General features: G+C 36.9%; 1 protein-coding gene across 1 annotated transcript in view; it reads right to left on the bottom strand.

Annotated features, from left to right (window-relative positions):
• Positions 1 to 10,064, bottom strand: part of NUP35 (nucleoporin 35) — a 36,348-nt gene extending 26,284 nt beyond the window's left edge. Inside the window, exons 1-4 of the mRNA XM_065880435.1 lie at positions 9,970 to 10,064; positions 6,599 to 6,769; positions 4,459 to 4,586; positions 1,619 to 1,679 (exon numbers count right to left, since the gene is read on the bottom strand). Of these exons, the coding sequence (XP_065736507.1) occupies positions 1,619 to 1,679; positions 4,459 to 4,586; positions 6,599 to 6,769; positions 9,970 to 10,009 (400 nt within the window). The 5' untranslated portion in view covers positions 10,010 to 10,064. The remainder of the gene's footprint in view (positions 1 to 1,618; positions 1,680 to 4,458; positions 4,587 to 6,598; positions 6,770 to 9,969) is intronic.
• Positions 10,065 to 22,643: the final 12,579 nt, after the last annotated feature.

Raw genomic sequence — 22,643 nt, 5'->3', positions numbered from 1 at the left:
ATCTGTTTTTGCTGTTGTTCCTCCTTTCCTTCTTTCCTGCCTTCCTTTATGTCTAAACCACCACCATCTTTCACCTGGACTAATGCAGTAGCCAACTGTATGGTCTCCTTGCTTCCACCCTGTTCCTTATTTCAAAGTCTATTCACATCACAGGACCAATCTCATCCTATTTTTTTCCACCTTTTCTGGGTAAAGACCAACTGTTACGATGACCTACAAAGCCTTGTTGCATCAGCCCATATTACCTCTCTGACCTCAACTCCTATTACTCGCCCCCTCACTCACTCCATTTCACAGTATATACTTTATACTTGTTTGAACACCCCAGTCACAATCCCACCTCAGTGCCTTTGTACTTGCTATTTCCTCTGTTTAGAAAACTTGCCCTAAATGTTTTTAAGCAAATGTTACTTTTCCTATAACTATTTGTAGTAAGCAGAATAATGCTTCCTCTCACCCCCAGATGTCCATGTCCTTATCCCTGGAACCTGGGAGTGTTACATTACATGGCAAAGGAGAATTAACATTGCAGATGTTAAGACTGCTAATCAGCTGACCTTAAAATAGGGAGATTACCCTGGATTATCCAGAAGGGCTCCAAGTATTCACAAGAGTCCTTAAAAGAGAGAGAGGGAGACTTGACTGCAGAAGAATGGTCAGAGATACAATGTTGCTGGCTTTAAAGATGGAGGAAGGGGACCACAAACAAATGTGGGCAGCCTCTAGAAGATGGAAAAGGCAGAAAACAGATTCTTCCCTAGAGCCTCCATAAATGAAGACAGCCTACCAATGCCCTGATTTTAGCCCATTGAGACCATTTCAGATTTCTCACCTCCAGAACTGTAAAACAGTACACTGAACTGTTTAAACCACTTCTAAGTTTGTGGTAATATGTTATGGCAGCAAAAGAAAACTAATACACTACCTTAGTTAATATAAGCCCTCATTCCTTACTTCCCTTTGCTGCTTAATTTTCCTCCATAAAATATATTACCTTCTAACAAACTATTTTACTTATAAATGTGAATTCTATAAATAAATGTAAGCTCCATAAAGGCAAAGATTATCTATTTTGTTCAGTTTCCCAAGGCCTGATACTTGGTGTGCTCAAATATTTACTGAATGAACATTTGATAGATTATAAATATATAAATATTAGAAGAGATGTGCTTATGATGATGCTAACCGTGACTAAAAAGACCATTAATCTTAAAGAAAAATGAGATATAATCAGTGGCTGTTTGTAGTCAATGACATTTAGATTTATAGCTATGCACTAATATCTCTCAAAACATCTTTATTATTCAGTCTCTGTATTCTTCTTCTTCTCAATTGCAACTACTTTTTTTAAAATTAATTGTTAACAATTCAGGAGACACTATTAAATACATAATTTTTAAATTTTTAAATATTTTTCAGTAAAATATCTCATCTATAAGTTCAGAAAATAATAATATACAAATAAATATTTCCTTGCTGAAGGAAGTTATTGACATTTGAGAAAGTCTCCAAGTTTGAAATATAAAAGACAAAATTTTGGCAATGACCAACAAAGGTCTTATATTATCTTCATTCAAAGAGTAAAGAATAGTCATTGGTGTTAAAAGACATTGCTTACCTGTTCCAGGAGTAGTTGTCATAACTCCGACAAGAGGACTCTGCATTACTGAAATGTTTGCCTACGTGAAAACAGAAGTGTTAAAGTAAAAATGCAAAGTTCTAACCATAACACAAACACAATAAGTGTTGAAAAACTACATTCAACAGACAACTGAATGTCTACCAGGTATTGGAAATGCCTATTAGCTCACAATTGAAGAGTACTCTCTAAGTTTTTTTATTTTTTTTAACCTGAACAGTATTAATCTAAAATGCCAGACTTGTTAGCATATTATATGTTTAATATAAGAAAAGTTGCATTAGATAAAAAGACATTATTTTTAGTAGACAGTAACACTGCTATTTGTTTTTAGTTCCTAAGATACAATATTTGAAATAACAGAGATAATGGTGATTCCTCAAATCATCAAGTTCACGTTGAAAAATAGATGGCAAAACTATATTTCTAAATTGACATTTACAAACCATGAAATACTATAGATTCAAATCAGTCTATACAGTAAAAGACAGCATATCTCTGCCTTTACTAGTAGAAAGTAACAAAGACTAATTCCTTTAAATGTGAGAAAATTAGAGATTAAAGTAGTTAAAAGTCCTCCTATAAACAAAAACAGAAATATCTAATCCAGAATGAGAAACAGACTCTTTCTCTAGAAGTAAACATATAGAGAGAAAATTTTTTAACAGATTCTGACTGAACTAAGAAAATCTAAAATCTGGCTATTATCCAGCAACCAGACCAAATGCTGAGAGATTGTTAGGAGGGATACAAAATGCATTGTTCAATTCTTAATGATAACTTCTTTCCTGATTAGAGAGAGGTTAACCAAAGTGTCAGGTGGCAAAACTAATTTGGACTTTAATAACATTCTTACCAACTTTCAAATCAAAAACTTTCTCTACAAATTATGACCCACAAGATTTTTAAACATTTTGAACATAGCAATAACTATAAACTACCTTTCTTTTCATGTATTATGAGAGAGGTAATGAAAACTGGCATAAACTTATAAGCCAGAGATCTTCATATCAAACTAAACATCAGATTTATCTATCAACCTTTAGAAAAATACTCCAGACCAGAATATTCTGGACATAGTTAAGTTTGTTGTGTTTTTTTTGGCGGTATGCGGGCCTCTCACTGTTGTGGCCTCTCCCGTTGTGGAGCACAGGCTCCGACACGCAGGCCCAGCGGCCATGGCCCACGGGCCCAGCCGCTCCGCGGCACGTGAGATCCTCCCGGACCGGGGCACAAACCCACGTCCCCCGCATCAGCAGGCGGACTCCCAACCACTGCGCCACCAGGGAAGCCCCATGGACATAGTTAAGTTTATAACACTACTGTCCACATATGACACAAGCCACACAAGCAGCTGTTAATTTTATGGTATGCATGTATACCTCAATTCAGTATAGGACTAGCCACATTTCAAGTGTCAACAGCCACACTTGGCTAGTAGCTACTGCACTCGACAGGAGGGCACGTGTAGAAGTGATGGAAAAAGAAAGTAATCTGTTTAACTCAATGAATTAATTTTCCTTGCTTGACAAACAGGCCTAGTATGCCATGCATATCAAGCCTATAATCAAAATTTACTGGAAGAGTTTTCTACTTTTCTTAAACTTGGCAAAAAATATGCTATATTTGATTTAGGGAAAGGCCATAAAATATTTCTCCAAATCAAACAGCAGAAATGTCGTTATACAAAGAACTTACCAGTTTAGCTGATACACTTTGTTTACATATCCTTCTAGGCATTAATAGTAATAGGAGAGAAAACTTTTGACTATAAAAGCTACTAAACTTCCTACTTAAAAGAAAAATCCACACTACCTTTCAACTGACAATCAAGAGAAATCACAGTAGTGTGTATTAGCAGAACACTGCTCTTGTAAACACTGGCTCTAGATTCAAGATTGCTAGGTTTAAAATCTGGCTCTGCTAGACTAGCTGCCTTACCCTTGACAAATTACTTAGGCTTTTCGTGTCCTAGTTTCCTCAATGATAAAATAAAGCTCGTAAGAGCTACCTCACAGATTCACTGTGAGGATTAAATGAGACAATACATGAGAAGTTATAAGATCAGGCCATGTGCACTGTAGGTACTTCATAAATATTACATACTTTTTTGTTCTATCAGTACCATTAAAACAGAGAATCTCTACCTTGTATAATCTGACTGAAAATAACACCATCAGAACACCTACATCTACGCCAACCAAAACTTAACATCACCATCAGAACACCTACATCTACACCAACCAAAATTTAACATCACCATCAGAACACCAACACCAGGAACACACTAAACCATCAGCTCATAAACATGCAGAAGGAAGCGTTTTCAGTAAAATAAGTAAACAGTGAACACAGCTCTAAAAGGATATTGGTCTTATATTAATAAAACCATCCCTAAAATAAAGACCTCAAATCATTACAAGGTGCCTTAGATCTGGATAAACCCCGAACCTTCACTTGTTCTTTCACAAAATTATGTATAAATATTGAACTTTTTAAACAATTTAAATGATAATCATTTCTACATGTTTATTAAGGAGGTTGGGGGCATGGACAGGTGAATAGGCACACCTTTAAAAACCACAGAATTATCTATACGAGAAAATTATCTAAGTTCTATCACATTTTTAAGTACATTTCATGATAAACACAATTTAATTAGACTCTAGGATAACTATCCCTAATGCTTATTCTGTGCAATAGAATTACACTAAAACAGACCTCAGGCAAACACTTCAAATTACTGACCCTCCCTGTAAAACCACATGAAAACATGAAATAAGGACAGGTATGGTCCTGAATGAGGATATGTGTATCACCTGTCTTCTTGAAGTTAAAGGTGTTGATCCAAGTCCTGGGCTGGAAATGTCATCATATATACTTCTAACTGGTGGAGCTCCACTTTTATCTTTATGAGCTGGTACAACTGGCTGTGGTGGTGACCCACCTAACAATGCACAAAAAATATAGACAGGTGAGAAAATAAAGAAATCCTCCATCTTTCTGGTAAGATCTTTTAAATTAATATTTTTAAAATAATGACTTAAATTTCTGTCTCCCAGCAATTCTTCTCAGATCTTAATACACAGAAGAATCACCTGGGCATCTTGTTAAAATTCAGGTTATGGCTCAGATCATGTGAGATGGAGCCTGAGACTATGAATTTCTAACAAGCTCCCAGTGATGCCAATGTTGGTGATCCACAGACTGCACTTTGAATAAAAGGTTCCAGAATAAGTAAATAGAAATTTTAGTTTTTAGTAAACACATGCAACTTTTGTTTTCTCTAGATGTTAAGATGCTTAACATTTCAATATAAAATTTGATCCTATTTCTCACTTGAAAGTAGGTATTAAACAGCTCCAGTTTGTATACACTTGAATATAATCTCATAATGTGGAATTTGGCTGTCAAATTCCTATTCTTGTTTCTCACAGTAGAAATATATTTAAGTACATAATAAACATACAGGAAAAGGACCAACTTTGGGGGATACAAAGGGATCCTCGTTAAGTCAGAGAATCAACAATGCCAAGTAGCAAAGCAGTCCAGGCCCTCTGTAAGACTAATGTCTGAGCCTAGACAGTATGGCATAAGGTATTTAGATTAGAGCACAGGCTATAGAACAAGACTGACCTGGGCTTTAACCTCCTGCTGTCACTAACCAGTGAGCTTCAGCAAGTTCTATACTGCTTTTAGCCTCAGCTTCCTCTTTTGGAGGATACTACTAACTACCCTTTAAGACTGATAAAAGAATGAAAATAACATATAAAATGCTTAGCATACTGCCTGGCTCATAAACACTCAATATATGGTAGCTACGGTAATAAAATAATACACTTGAAATATGTAAAAAACAAAAATCTGTCCAGAATAACGTTCTTAAGTGAATCACTTCAAATATAACTTATAATTCTCCCTGATCAATCCTAAAAAAAAAAAAAAAATGATAATAAACCACTTTAACTGAAATAATACCTTAAGGACAATTAAAGTAAGAAGAATTTTCATTTAAACATCTATTAAAAGGATATTAGCTCACATTTGGAATTCAATCATTTTTGTAGCTCTCACTACTCACAGTCAAAACTTCCAAGTTATCTTTTCCAATATTTGTTTGCTAAAAGAGTCCTGTAAAAGATATGTTTCATTTACATAACATTTTGTGCTGGCAACTGCAAATCATAGTTTGTGGAGTAAGTCCTTTCACTAAACACACTATAAGTGAGACTCTTAATTCACTATGACTAGAAGTAGAATTAATATCTACAGATTTTCAAATTACACTTCTTTTGACTATTTGCTATTATTACATTTAAGATGTATTATTTAAATTGAATTCAGCTGAAGTTAAACGACCATATTCCCCTCCCCCCATCCACACACACTAACATCTCCGAAACAGGGATAATTTACAAAAACTGGCAAATGTTGTTCTATCATATTTAGTGTTTTTCTTTCTTAGTGGTACTTAAAATAATGGTGAGTTTGGGCTTCCCTGGTGGCCCAGTGGTTGACAGTCCGCCTGCCAATGCAGGGGACACGGGTTCGTGCCCCGGTCCGGGAAGATCCCACATGCCGCGGAGCGGCTAGGCCCATGAGCCATGGCCACTGAGCCTGCGTGTCAGAGCCTGTGCTCCACAACGGGAGAGGCCGCAACAGTGAGAGGCCCACGTACCACAAAAAAAAAATAATAATAATAATGGTGAGTTTTACAATCAATGGCATCTTAGATTGAATAAAATGTAGTATGCATATTTTTAGTGAGTGGTTCTTGGAATTATAGTAACTTATATTGCTTACACCTCTATTCCAATAATCTTAAAATAAAAAATAGAGACACTGCTTAATTTTTTTAAATAAATGTGGTTTGAGGGTGAACGCTGCATCACTACCCTTTTTAAAATTCTTGTACATGTATTGATAGTACTATACAACTATTTTAAGCAATTTACCTACCTGCAAGTAAAGGTGATCTCATTTCCATTACTCCTACTGAAGGGCCACTAATTGATCGAGGTTGTGGAGTCACTGGAGCTGGCAAATCCCCCATTAAAAATCCAGGTAGGAACTGGGCATTAACCCCTGGCTTTGGAGACGTGGGTGAACCCAGCATCATTGGTTCAGATCCTAAATGAATCAGAAAATAAAATAATACAAAGAAAGGACTTTAATGTAACAATATCTAACAAAAAGATGCAAGAATCCAGCATAAACAATTTTTTTAACATCTTTATTGGGGTATAATTGCTTTACAATGGTGTGTTAGTTTCTGCTTTATAACAAAGTGAATCAGTTATACATATACATATGTTCCGCATAAACAATTTTGAGAATTTAATCAAAACTGTTAAGTATTACAGAACCATAGTTAATTTTATTATTTTAAAAACCAATAAAAATTATTTCTAGAAAAATGTGAAACATTTTGTATTAACCAAATAATATTTGACAGCTGTTTTTGTTTATATTACTTCATAGATTTAAGAATCAACACTTACTTTTAAATTTTAAAATTTTAGCTTATTATCTAAAAAAAAAAATCCCTAATACATACAGAATAACTTCTTTCCATTTCTGGATCAGCTTCTACTATGTAACAACGGAAAACAAGAACAAGGTGCACTAGTTACACAAAGTCTAAGCAAATCAAACACAACAGGTTTAGCGTGCTGTATGTCCCGTTTTTCTTTCCCCATATACAACCGTCAGTCATTTTTGTAATAAAAGTGTAATCATGCACACATTAAAGCACATATGAAATAATGTGATGATTGGCATACCAATTAAGAATTATATTGAAAAGATTTGGAAAGGTTATGTTTTGGGTCATTTTTAAAACCATTCATTTTAAAGTTAAGAATAACCAATAAAAGTCTCCCCAACATAAAACCAACTTAAGAACTGATACTTCACAATCATCAATTCAAAATTATTTTTCACAATTTATAGGGTAGGTATTATTATTATTCCAACTACGAAAAAATAAGGAAGCTATAACTTCCTCTAATTTCAGAACAAAATAGCCCAGTAAGGAAAACATGGGCTCTGGAGTCAAGAGACCTCGGTTCCAGTCTCAGTAAAATGGACGTAACTGTAGTACCCACCCAAAGAGCTTTGATTAGACTTACGGCAAGTAAAGCACTTATCTCAAGTGCCTAACATACAGTAAGTATTCACCAAATATTAGTTATTATTATTCTAATAGTATCTTACAATAGCCAAAACTGAGGAACTGATGTGTACATGTAGAATTTGCAATTTCTGCTTATGAAAATTTAATTTTTCAACTATCTGACAAGCCTGAATGTGATTCATGGTACTCAGAAAGGTCAAACATTTGGTATGTTATTTATATTACCTTTATTAACTATTCCTTAACTTCTAAACAGCCTCAAAAATGTGTTTCTTGCTATCCAAATGCTGTCAATTATTTATTCTTCCTCTTATTTCTAATCATAGTAGACCTAGATATTAACAATGCAAACACATAAAAAAGGAAAAAGGAAAAGAAATTCAGGAAAAGAATAAAGCAAATACTGAAATAAGGTGTGAAGAGCTATACTACATTGTAATTACTTCAAAGTGCTAGTTACAATGTTACCACAGTACTATTACATATTTCCGAAGAACATACCACTAAAATCAAACCAAAAATCTAAACAAAAGCATATTATGAACATATATTTATAAACCCATAGTAATAAATGTATTACAAAGCTTTAGGTACCACCAACTACATTCACTCTCCCAGCCCCAAAAGAAAAAAAATACATATATGGCAAGTATAGAAATAATGAAGTCAAGAAAATTTCTGACACATCCGAATGTATATTGTGATACAGTAGAAAGCAGCAGAGTGAGGAGGGCACAAAGGGCTCTTAACTGAACTGTCACTTACCACCCAACCCTTTCACTTAGAGAGCTATACCAATGGATCTGGAAAGTCTTAAATTCCATTTCAGTCTTGTACTCCTAACATGTTAAGTACAGTGTCTTACTCAGCTAGCATTGTTTGTTGAAGTAACCATTAGTTTTACTGTACCATTAGGTGCTGGGAAAACGTTCATTCCTCGTCTGGAATATCTGCAATATGTGGACTTGAACAATTAATACAACTAATGTCAGATTTCTGACCAGAGGTTTATTCATATTTGTAACCCAAAAAAACATACACTCCAAAATGTTTTTGTTGAGTAGAAAACTTTGGAACTGGAAACGAAAAGTTTTTTGACCTCTAAAATAATACAAGACATAATACCTAGACCAACTTTAAATGTAGCTGAGTATCTCTGTTGATATTATGCATTTAGTTTTTTATAACTAATGCTAAAACACGTTACTCTATTCTCAAAAGAAACTTATTTTGCACAAAACATGGCAAGCATTATATATCCTTAAACTCTAATAAAACTCATTCTACAGATACATAACCTGCTTGCTTGCTCTCCTTTCAAACTCATAAAGTTGTAACCGAACTTTCAAATACATCTCTATGACAGTAGACGATTTATTTTCTGTTCTAAGATATTCAACGGTTCTCACAAAACTCAGCAGACACACACACACAAAATCGACATCCTGCTAACTTGGCAAGATTTTCTGAAGACAACACATCTCAACAATGCCCGCCCCCATTAAATAATGGTAATGAATTTTTTTTTAAAAATCATGACGTGACCGATTAGAGGAAAAGACCACCTACAATACTTAAGTCATTTTCCCAAGATAAAGCCGGGGGAAATCGAGCGAACTCCTGGCCTCCTATTAAGGCTAATATCTCAATGCCTGCATCACCTGGTTAATTAAATGTCGCACGATTCAAGCTTCCATTAAAAACAGATTTCTTCTGCAAAGCCCGGGAGAAGGAAGGAATCAAACAGGAACTAGAAGCCTAGGTGACCAAACAGCGGTGAAAGGTAACCACACTCCAGGGCACTGCCCACCCAGGTGTTCACAGGTGAGTTCCTTCCCACCAACTTCTCCCCGGATCCCGGAACCTAGCATCGCGTCTACCGCGCTGGCGGAGTCCCAGGTATGGATAGGTCTGGCTCCGGCGTAAGGGGGCACAAAACAGCTGAGTCACCACAAGACCGCCGTTTCTTCGCCCTCCTCGGGGCCCGCATTTTCCCGGAGCCGCCTTGGTAGCGGCTGGGTGTAGACTCCTCGAGTAGGGGGCGGACTAAGAAGTTGGGTGCGAGCCAGAGGCTGCCCCTCTGAGGCTGAAATTAGAGACGAGAGCCCTATGACTACTGCCTTTCAGGCTTGCCCACTTCCAAGATTACGGTGTGCATCGCAGTCCTAGGGAGGAAAAGCAGTTTTTTACTCACCTAACGTGGGCACCTGGGGTTCCACAGCAAACGCTGCCATCGCAGCAGCAGCGACACTTGGCCCCGCACCTCCCCGATTTTCAAAAATGGCGGAAATTCTCCCCACGGATAGCGGCGCGCTGCCTTATGGGGTTGCGTAACTTCCGGACATGCGCTATACCTAAGTTGTGACGCCGGAGCCGGCATTTTGGAATGGGGAAACAGTCTTTTCGGAGACGCGACATCTCCGAGAGGGTTTTTACTGGTAGGGTGATGAAACAATGTGGAAACTGCGGTTCTGGGAATTCTTCTGCTCACCTTGTGAGCCTCCTGATTTTTTGGTGCTTGAGTTTTATAGAAGCACAAGTTATTTTACTCACGATTTCATAATTAGCGTGAGTTTACCCAGTGCTCTGTCATCCGTCAGCTTTTCCAAGTACCACCTGGAAAAGTTGGCCTGAAGAAACAGATGTGCCGCTTTCCAATGTAGATTTCCGGCCTTAGTTGCATGAACCTCAATTCTCAAAACATATTTTCTACCATCTCTATGCCATTTTTAAAAATTTTGTGTTATATAGGCACAATTTTACATTAAAGCGTTAACTCATACTTGCTGTTTTATTATATATTAATACATGCAAAAGGTTTTAAATAATGAAGGCTAATAATAAACACCCGTGAAGTCACCACGCTGCAGAATCCTCTGTATTCCTCCCTATGCCATCCCTACTGTCCTCCTCCCCCTACTTTGCTGCTTTTCTTTAGAGCGTATTCAAATATCACACACATATTCTATATATGTGTGTGAAAATATGTTATTTCACTATTTGCAGCAACATGGATGGACCTGAAGATTATCATACTAAGCGAAGTAAGTCAGACAAAGACAAGTATCATATGATATCGCTTATATGCGGAATCAAAAAAAATGATTAAAATGAACTTATTTAAAAGACAAACAGGCTTAGAGAACAAATTTATGGTAACCGGGGGGAAAGGGTGGGGGGGGAGGGATAGACTGGGAATTTGGGATTGCTATATTTAAAATAGATGCTATATTTAAAATAGATAGGGAATTCCCGAGCAGTCCAGTGGTTAGGACTCTGTATTTTCACCACAGAGGGCACAGGTTCAATCCCTGGTCGGGCAATTAAGATCCCACAAGCTGTGTGGGGCGGCCAAAAATAAAATAAAATAAAACAAAATAGATAACCAACAAGGACCTACTGTATAGCACAGAGAACTCTGCTCAGTACTCTGTAATAACCTAAATGGGAAAAGAATTTGAAAAAGAATTTATACATGTATATGTATAACTGAATCACTTTGCTGTACACCTGAAACTAACACAACATTGTTAATAAACTATACTCCAATATAGAATAAAAATTTAAAAACGAACAAGAATAAATGAAAGGAAAAAAGATGTTGTTTTGTTTTGCTCACTAATTTTATAAAAGTGATGTGCTACATGTATATATTCTGAGACACTCTCTGATCCATACCAGACTCATTATCCTCAAAATACCCACCCATCCTCCCTATTCCCTCCGGGATTTCGTGAAATCCCAAATCCAGCCAAGAATTGTGTAATTTCTGTGAGGCAATAATAATTCCAGCATTAAATGACAAGTTCCCAGAAATCAAAATGTAAAACCCTTACAGATGAATTGACTTTTTTTTTAACAGGTGTATGGGTTGAACTGTGTCCCCCCAAACATATGTTAAAGTCCTAACCTCCAATACATATGAATATGACCTTATTTGGAAATAGGGTCTTTGCAGATGTAATCAAGTTCAGATGAGGTCATACTGAATTACTACAAAATTGGTGGCTTAAACCAACACAAATTTATCTTTTATAGCTCTGGTGGCCAGAAACCTGAAATGAGTATTATAGGACTAAAATCAAGGTTTCAGCAAGGCTGGTTTCTTCGGGAGGCTCCAGGGAGAATCTGTTTCCTTGCCTTTTCTAACTTCCGACGGCTAACTATATTACTTGGCTTTTGGCCCTTTCCTCCTGCTTCAAAGCCAGTGGCATAGTATCTTCTATCTCTCTGACACTGCTTCTCTCTGCTTCTGTCATTACATGGCCTTTTTCTTCTATAGTAAAATCTCCCTCTGCCTCCCTCTTATAAGGACATTTGTAATTACATTTAGGGCCTACACAAATAATCCAGGATAATCTCCCCATTGCAATATCCAGTTGCAGTGATTAAGTTAATAATCATATCTGCAAAGTAACATTCATAGATTCCTGGGATTAGAGTGTGGATATCTTTGGAGGCTCCATTCAGCCCACCACACCCAGCAACCCGCTTTCTAGAAATAATGTACCAAATAATGTTCATCAATGAAGGGATTTTGATATAAATTATGGTCTGGCCAAACAAAAGAATATTATGCACCTGTTAAAAGGAATAAAATGGATTTGGTATGTGACTGTGTGTATTGACCTAGAAAAATCTCCATGATTGATATGAAAGAAGCAATTTGAAAACATTATACAGCATCATTTTATTTTAATTTAACAAAAAGTGTGCTTTTGGGAACAGATGCAAAGAGAAAGGCAGATGCTTGTTTAAATAAAGGAAAAACCTAGAATATATTTCTGCCAAACCATTAACAGGGAAGGTAAAATGGGAGAGGGGTTTGTAAATTAGAGGACTTAAGAAGGGCCTTCAATTTACCTTATATAATTTTTAGTGGTTGATTATAGGCGTTACTTACTATTTTTAGTATTCTTCAAAGAAAACTTTTTTTTCCTTTAAGAAAGTCATTTTCCTCTCTTCACCTGCCTTTCAAACTTCTACTCTTTCAATTGTCTCTTTCTTTACCGAGTTATAAAGATGCCCAGTTTTCCCTATCAAAAAACCTTCCCTAGACACTGCTCTTTTTTCTAGTGACCATACACTAATTCCTCTCACATTTTCTCTTTTTCTCAGTATCTCAAAATAAGAGACTACAGACTTTAGTAGATGATCTATTTCCCTAACTTCACCATCTTATTGTTTAATTCATTACACACTGGCTCCTGTGTGAATCCTCTTCTGAAACTACTGACCCCAACTATTTTTGTCCTTATGGCTAGATTAAGCCTGTCTCCTTGACATCTGCAGTATTCAACAGCTTTGACAATCTTTTCCTCTATACAGTGTTTTCCTTGTTTTTGGTGGTACTACACTTTCTGTTTCACCTCATAACTTTCTATTCTTTTTCTGGCTTTTCTATACCTGATCCTACTTCATTCTAACCTGGACACTTAATTATTAGTAGTCAAGCCTTTGTCCTCTCTCTCTTCTTCAATTCTTTATAGTCTCTCCTGGAGTCCTCATCAATTGTCACATCTATGAAAAAAGTCCCAAATATTATATGCCCCAGCTCTCTCTAAGCCAAATGATACTTTTCCAGATGCTTGATGAACAATCTACCAGCACATCAAACCTCAAAAACAAGCTCATCTTATCCCTAAAATCATCCCCATTCCAGTTGTCCCTTTTTCTATTAGTCTCAGAAATCCAAAGTTAAAAGCACAGTATGTTAGAGCAGAATCTAAAGTAAGACGGACCTGAATTCGAAGCCTAACTTTCCCACTTAAATCCTGTATTACTTCAATTTGTATTACCTCTCTATAGATTTTATTTTGTGTAAAATAGAAACAATACCTACTTTGAAAGGTGGTTATGCTTAGTACAGTGCCTGGTCCACTTTGCTTTTCCTGGCTTCCACCTTCCCTTCCATCAAACATTCAAATACCAAATCCTATTCTTTCTCTCTCCTCAATGCCTAGACAATTGCAGTCAACTCTTAACATCTCCCTGCCTTCAGTCTCTCCCACCAAATCTAACACACCACTAGCCAATGCTCCCCTCCTTGTACACATTAGTCAGCTGTCCAAAACCCTCACTGACTTCCTCTTCCCTACAGCAGCCCAACGCCACAAACTTCACGTATGCAGCACATGCCAACCAATAGTGTCCTCCATTACACCATATACATTCTCACCCAGGCAGCAATGAAAGAGGAAAATCAGAATCTCTTGGGGGTGGGGATGGGATGACTTCCCCGGTGGTCCAGTGATAAAGAATCCGCCTTCCAACGCAGGGGATGCAGGTTCGATCCCTGGTCGGGGAACTAAGATCCCACATGCCGCGCATGGGGCAACTGAGCTGGCGCCACAACTACTGAGCTCGTGTGCCTCAACGAGAGAGCCTGAGTGCCACAAACTACAGAGCCCAGGCGCCCTGGAGCCCGCGCGCCACAAATAGAGAAAGAAAAACCCACACACCACAACCAGATAGAAGCCCGGGCGGTGCAACCAAGAGCCCACGTGCTGCAATGAAAGATCCTCCATGCCTCAATGAAGATCCCACGTGCCACAACTAAGACCGGCTGCAGCCAAAAAAAAATTTTTTTTTAAAATAAAGAATCTCTTGGGGTGGAAAGTGCTATAGACTGAATATTTGTGTCCCCCAAAGTTTATAGGTTGGAAATCCTAACCCCCAGTATGATGTTATTTGGGGGTGGGGACCTTTGGGAAGTGGTTAGGTCATGACGGTAGAGTCCACATGAATGATATTAGTGCCCTTATAAAAAAGTTCCCATGGGCTTCCCTGGTGGCACAGTGGTTAAGAATCCGCCTGCCAATGGAGGGAACTCGGGTTCAAGCCCGGATCCAGAAAGATCCCACGTGCCGCGGAACAACTAACGCCGTTCGCCACAACTACTGAGCTTGCGCTCTAGGCCCCGTGAGCCACACTACTGAGCCCGCATGCCACAACTACTGAAGCCCACGCGGCTAGAGCCCATGCTCCACAACAAGAGAAGCCACCGCAATGAGAAGCCCGTGCACCACAACGAAGAGTAGCCCCCGCTCGCCACAACTAGAGAAAGCCTGCGTGCAGCAACGAAGACCCAACGCAGCCATAAATAAATAAATTTATTTAAAAAAATAAAAGAGTTCCCAGAAGCTCCCCATCCCCTTTGGCCATGTGAGGATATAGCAACAAGATGCTGTCTGTAAGCCGGGAAGCAGGCTCTCACCAGACACCAAATCTGCTGGTGCCTTGATCTTGAACTCTCCAGCTTCCAGAACTGTGAAGAAATAAATTTCTGTTGTTTATAAGTCCCCCAGTCTATGGTATTCTGTTATAACAGCCCGAACAAACTGAAAGAGGAGGGTAGGAGCATCTTTTTTAGTGATTTCAATAGGTACCCTAAAAGGAATATACATTGTCACCCTGCCTTCACTAAGGGAGGTTGAGAACCATGGCTTTGAAAATAGTCTCTTCACCCTCTCACCCTAACCTTCTGCTCCAATCAATGCTCCCATCATTCCCCCCTGCAAGCCTTCAGCCTCTTGTGAAAGATCTTCACACTGTATTCCTTGCTCACAGCAATCTCCCTGCCTAGCATCCCTTTGCTTTCCACCACAATTTGCAAATCCCTGTCCTTCTCACAAGTAGCAGCTCTCTTCCACCATGAAACTTGCCCCAGCCCTGCCAGCCCTCAATCATCATTTCATTTCAAAATGTACAACACATTTCTGCAACTCATTTGTTCCAAGATATTTGTTTTGTAAGTTTTCTTTTCAGCCCCGTTAGATGAATTTTCTTGGAGACAGGATCATAACTTTTTCTATTCTGTATTTCTGTCACTTTACAATAAACCTATGTTGAAAAAGTAAATAAATGAACAAATTAATGATAAGCTCTAAATTAATAATAATAAACATTGAATAAAATGTAATTATATGATATAACATATTTGATGCAATGTTGCATGTTTTCAGATGTTTAAAATAATAATTTTGCACATTAATTCTATTAGAAGGGCTTATATATATTATACAATGAAGACCTATTTGTAGCTCTGTTTATCCTTTTTCTGGTAAAATGAGATTTTTATAACTTGGATTATCTTGACTGAGTAACATTGTATGGCACCATTTTACCTTTTTGTGTTTCTTGTTAAACTACACTCTACAGAAATATTGCACGTTCATCATAGTCTTCTGTACATGAATATTATTATCTTAACAGCAATACTTGTTTTCCTACTTTCTTTTCTGAACATAGTAAATAAAATGTCACATAAAGTGGAACACCTGTTCCCTATTTCTATTCTGGATTTGTGGTTCCCTGAATGCTGCCTTCCAGTGACATATGATTCCATCAAAGTGCTATTTTTGTAGACCACTGATTTTCAAGCTTAGATGGAGAACGCTTTCACTTAACAAGGTATTGCGCAGATAATACATACAACAGAGCCACTCTGGTTGGGGAAAAATAAAAAACAGGAAAAATGCAAGCCCCACTAACTCAGTATTCTTACCCCCAAACTGTCAACTGTCGCCTCCAAGTAACCCCTGAAACACTTGGGTAAAGTACCTAGGGCTATAGAGAGTCCAACCTGAAAATTAGCTCTGGGCTATATATATTTCAACTTTCTTCTAAACACAAAACAAATTTTTAAAAAGTGAGAAATATGTGAAATCTCAAAATTTATTTATTTTCAATATATTTGATATGTTTTCAGTCAAACTGCTGTGTATCTATCATACATACCGAATACTCATCAACCTATTTATAAATGTCTATTAATATGCAGTATTTGTATATAAACCTAAATTCTTAAATCCCACTCCTAGACTATTTTAAAAATAAAAACAAAGAATTATTTTAATTGAAGTGAAGAAAAACAGTATCCACCTTTGGTAAGAATTTAGAGAAAGAATAGAGTTTGTCACCTTTGTAAAGAGAGCGAGGAGAGGCGACATCTTCTCACTCTTTTTCTGATCATTTCAGCCTTTGGCAGCTGATGTAGCATGGGCTGTCCATCATGTAGACTGTGATGTCACATAAAGCACACAGAGGAATCATGATTTCCTAGGACCCATGGACAAGTGATCTCCAAAAGAGCTTCATGGTGTTTAAGATGTAGGGATTGTACCCAGAAAAATACAAATCCATTATTCATTATTAGCATTATCTCACTGCTCTAAGTAATGATGACCAAAGCTGTGCCTTTATAAGTTAAAATAAATAATACATTTGGAAACTTAAGAGTTTTTTCTGATCATTTCATTACAATAAACAGCTGGCAGAAAGGGTGTATGAAACATCAAAAGATACATCAGTTTAGCTGACTCACTTGTTGTCTATTAATCAATTAAATGGTTTTTGTCACCGGTTGGAAGTAAAAAGGTAACATCAAAACTTGCATAACTTTGGGAGGGAGGGATGAATAGGCAGAACATGGTGGATTTTTAGGGAAGTGAGACTATTCTGTATGATACTATAATGGTGGATACATGTCATTATAAATTTGTTCAAACCCATGGAATGTAGAACACCGAGAGTGAATACAAATTAATGTAAACTACGGATCTGGGGTGATAATGATATTTCAGTGTAGTTTCACCACTTGTAACAAGTGCACCATTGTTGATAAAGGAGGGAGATGTTGATAAAGGAGGAGGCTAACCATGTGTGGGAGCAGAGGTTTATGGGAAATCTCTGTACCTATTGTTCAATTTTGCTATTAATGTAAAACTGCTCTAAAAAACATAACTTTCAGGTGGTATATATTATATTTTATAAGTATAAATATGTTATAAATAAAATTTTATTTTCTGCTTTTATATTTGAACTATCAGATAGGCTTAACTGGTTATTTGAAAGCCCCTTGGAAGTTTCAGCAGGAAAAATGGGCAACACTGAAAAAAAATAGGATTGACTTTAGAAAAATCTTTGACTCGGATTTTCCTTGAAATAATCTACTGAGATAAGGGAGAGCAGAAGCAGGGGAGGAGCATGATAGCTGAGGGTATCCTTTAAACAAGAAAAGCCATGAACTGATAATTGTTGATGGCTAATTGATTATGGTATTCTTTATAATTTTGTGTATTTTTACATTTTCCATAATTAAATTCTTTTTTTCAATCAATAAGCCTAAATTCTAGGGTATTCAAAGGTCATACATTCTGTCCCAGCTTATTGGAAAACATAAGAGTGAAAAATCAATGAAAAAATTAATCTTTCCTTACTTGATAATGTCTTCATTTAGAGAAGTAGCATTTTGCTGAGGACAGGTGCAAATCTTGACTTTAAATACTTAATAGTTATATGACATTAACATCTCTAGGACTCAGTTTTTTAATCTGAATAGTGGAAATAATAGTAGCTACAATGCATTGACTTATTCACACAGTGATATATATTATATATAATATATATTCAATAACTGAAATTTATCCTAATGCTCCTATATGTCATTCAGCTTACTACATAGCTTTTAACAAACTAACTTGTCTTCTTCCCCAATTAGTTCACCAGACAGCTCTTGCCAAGGTCACCAAAGACCTCCATAAGGCTAAATCCAAGATTTTCAGCATTAGTTCACAGTGGCATTAGTTAACAGTAAACACTCTTTGAAATTCTCCCTAATTTCTTTGACTCTCTTGGTTTCCCTCCTACCTCTCTGACCATGTGGCTAAGTCTCTTTTCTTGGCTTATCCTCCCCCACCTAGCCTAGAAATGTTGTTCCCAAGGCTCAGTCTTATGATCTGGTCTTACTCTAAACTCTTTCTCTATATGATGGCATTCACATCCATTGCCCTATTGACTCCCAATTCATACCACCAACCCAAATCATTCTCTGATGTCCAAATTTATATATCCAATTGTCTATGGGACATCTCCACTTGGATATCTCAAAGGCACTTCAAAATCAAATAAAAAAAACCAAACTTGTGGTCTTTAATGTAAAACCTGAATATTTATCTCAGAGAATGGCACCACCAGCTATCATCTAGCTTTTAAAGAATGAAATCTTGAAATGGTTTTTAAAACCCCCTTACAACAGCAATCCAATCCTGTGAATTCTACCTCCTAAATACCTTTCAAGTGCATCCACTTCTTTCCACTTTTACTGCTTTAACCAAATCCCAGCTTTACCATCTGATACCTGGAATTAGCTTCCTGGTTAGTCTTACTCCCCCTCCCTAATCCACACCCCAAAGCACAGCTAGAGTTATCCTTTAAAAATAACATCTGAGCAAATTGCTCTCCTGCTTAAAGTCTTTCCATTTCTTCCACTGCTCTAAAAGACCAAAATCCTGAAACTGCCCACAAGCCTTTGCTTGATCTGGACTAACCACTCAGTCTCATCTGACACCATCTCACACCCTCTTGTTCACCACTCCAGCCTCTCAGCCTTCTTCTCATTACTCCAATGTGTCATGCTCTTTCCCACCCCTGCGTCTTTACATGTGTTCTTCCCTCAGTTCTGGAAGATCTTCAACAACCCACTCCCCCATGCTCAGTTAACTCCTACTTATCTTTCAGCACTGATCTCAAACATCACTCAAAAGTCAGGAAAGTTTTCCCTTATAACTAGACAAGGTTATGGTTTGAATTATATACTTCTGTAATTTAAAAATTATTATCTAACCCCCCCTGCTTGTAAGCTTCATGAAGTCAGGTACTTGGAGGTTTTTGTTAAGGTTTTTATTAAATTAAACTTTATTATCTTGAGATGTTTGTAGATTCACAAGAAGTAAAAAATAATGCAGAGAGATGCTATATACCCCTTACCTGGCTTTCCCCAAATGGTACCATCTTGCCAAACTATATAGTACAATGTCACAACCAGGATACTGAATATTGATACATCAAGATAAGGGATATTTCTATTTTCACAAGGATCTCTCCTGTTGCCTTTTTATAACCACGCCCATTTCCCCTCTGTTGCAACCACCTTCTTAACCCCTGACAACCACTAATCTATTCTCCATTTCTGTAATTTTGTAGATACATATGTAATACAACATATCAGAATGCTGTATTAATGGAATAACACAGTGTTAATATTTGGGGATTGGCTTTTTCACTCAGCATAATTTTCTGGAGTTCATCCAGGCTTTTGCAGTATCAGTAGTTCGTTCATTTTTATTGCTGAGTAATAAATATTCCATAGTATGGATGCACCACAGTTTGGTTAAACATACCTCCATGGAAGAACATCTGGGTTGTTTACAGTTTGGGATACTACAAATAAAATTCACAGGTTTTTGTATTAGTATACATCATCTGTTTCCTGGGGAAAATGCCCAGGATTGCAGTTACTTGGCCATATGGTTGTCGAATGGTTACTTTTTAAAGAAACTGCCAAGCTGTTTTCCAGAGTGGCTGTACCATTTTAAAATCCTACCAGCAACATATAAGTGATTCAGTTTCTCCACATCCCTACCAACACTTGGTGTGGTCACAATTTTTCATTTTAACCATTCCAAGGACTTCCCTGGTGGTGCAGTGGTTAAGAATCCGCCTATCAATGGGACACGGGTTTGATCCCTGGTCTGGGAAGATCCCACATGCCACAGAGTATGTGCGCCACAACTACTGAGCCTGTGCTCTAGAGCCCGTGCACCACAACTACTGAAGGCCACGTGTCCTAGAGCCCGTGCGCTGCGAATACTGAGCCCGTGTGCTGCGACTATGGAAGCCCCGCACTTAGAGCCCATGCTCCACAAGACAAGCCCCCAATTGCCACAACTAGAGAAAGGTCACACGCAGCAATGAACACCCAACACAGCCAAAAAGTAATAAAATATAAAATAAAATAAGGTATGGAAACAATTTTCTAAAAACAAAACAAGCAAAAAAATCCCATTCCGATAGGTATGTAGTGATAACTGGTTGTGATTTTAACTTGCACTTCTCTGATGGCTAATGATGTTGAACATCTTATCCTGTGCTTATTTGCCATATGTGTATCCTTTTCTGTAAAATATCTCTTCATGTCTTTTGTCCATTTTCTAATTAAATGGATTTTTAACTGTTGAGTGTTGAGAGGTTTTTAATATGTTCTATATACTAGTCTTTTCTTTTGGATATGTGGTTTGCAAATATTTTCTTCCACTCTGTAGCTCATCTTTTCATCCTCTTAACAAGGTCTTTCATAGAGCAGAATTTTTAATTTTGATTAAGTCCAATTTATAAATTTTTCCTTTTATGGATCACGAGTTTGGTGTCAAGTCTAAGAACTTTTTGCCTAGCCCTGGAGCGCAAATATGTCCTCCTATTTTTTTCTAGACGTTTTATACTTTTACATTTAAGTGTATACTCCATTTTGAGTTAATTTTTGTTGAAGGTATGAGATTACATCAAGGTTCTTTGCCTTTTTTTCTTTCCCTACAGAAATACAGATGTCCAATTGCTCCAGCAGCATTTGTTGAAAGGCTATTTTCCTCCATTAAATTGCTTTTGAACTTGTGTTAAAAATTAGAGTGTTTGCATGAGTATAATACTGGGTTCTCTATTCTGTTCCATTGATCAATGTGCCTATCTCTCTGCCAATATTACACAGTCTTGATCACTGTAGCTGTATAATGTCTTTTAGCTATGCCATAAATACTACTATAGCTAGTACTTTATATAAAGTATACTTTATTCTTCTTTTTCAAAATTGTTGTAGCTATTCTTGTTCTTTGCCTTTCCATATACATTTTAGAATAATCTTATCTATAAACATTCTTGCTGGAATTTTGATAGGAATTGCATTAAACTTGTATATTAACTTGGGGACAATTGACATCTTTACTATGGTGAGTTTTCAATTCACGAAGACAGTATATTTCTCCATTTATTTAGATCTTTGATTTCTTTCATCAGCATTCTATAGTTTTGGGCATATAAGTCCTATACATGTTTTGTTACATTTACAACTAAGTATTTCTCCTCTATCACCCTCCCTCTCTCTCTCTCTCCCCACCCTGGAGTGATTGTAACTAATATTGTATTTTTAATTTTGGTGACCAAGTGTTCATTGCTAGTATGTAGAAAAATAATTGACTTTACTATGTGTATCTGGTATCCTGCAACCTTCCTGAACTCACTTATTAATTATAGATTTGTGTAGATTCCTAGGAACTTTCTATGTAGACAATAGTGCTGTCTGCAAAAGGAACACTTTTATTTCTTCCTCTCTGATCTGTATACCTTTAATTTTCTCTTTTTGATTTATTGCTCTGGCTAGAAATTGCAGCAATATGTTGAAGAAATAGTGAGAATGCATATCCTTGCCTTGCTACCAATCTTAGCAGGAAGGCATGTAGTCCTTCACCATTAAGTATAATGTTAGCCATAGGTTTTTTTTTTATGGCTGCTCTTTATCAAGTTGAGAACGTTTTCTCTTTTTCTTATTTTTCTGGGAGTATACTAAATGGGTGTTAAATTTTGACATAAGTTACCATTTCAAATGAACTATAGAAACCTTTATGCCTTGGCTCAACATTTGAAAATCAATCAGTAAAGTCCACCATTTTATCAGGCAAAAGTAGCTATTACCCTCACCCATTTATAATATAATTGTTTCTCTACATATATTTAGAAGCATATCAGATTTTGATATAATTTTGTCTTCGACCATGAAATATAATGTAGAAACTCAAGAGGAGAAGGAAAGTTTATTGTATTCACTCATATTTTTATATTCTTTTTTCCTGAGATTTCTTCTTTTATCATTTTGTTTCTGTTCAGAGAAATTATTTTAAGCCAATCTTTTAGGGTAGTTCAATTGGCCAAAAATTCTTAGTTTTCATTCATCTGAGAATGTCTTGATTTTCTCTTAATTCCTAGAGGGTGTTTTTGGCGGGTATGGGATTTGAGGTTGAGAGATTTTCTCCTTCAGCT

Source organism: Phocoena phocoena, chromosome 7 (assembly GCF_963924675.1).
Source record: "Phocoena phocoena chromosome 7, mPhoPho1.1, whole genome shotgun sequence".
NCBI classification, from domain to species: Eukaryota; Metazoa; Chordata; class Mammalia; order Artiodactyla; family Phocoenidae; genus Phocoena; species Phocoena phocoena.
The sequence above is the reverse complement of the archived record's forward strand: the minus strand, read 5'-3'. Positions and strand labels throughout refer to the sequence as shown.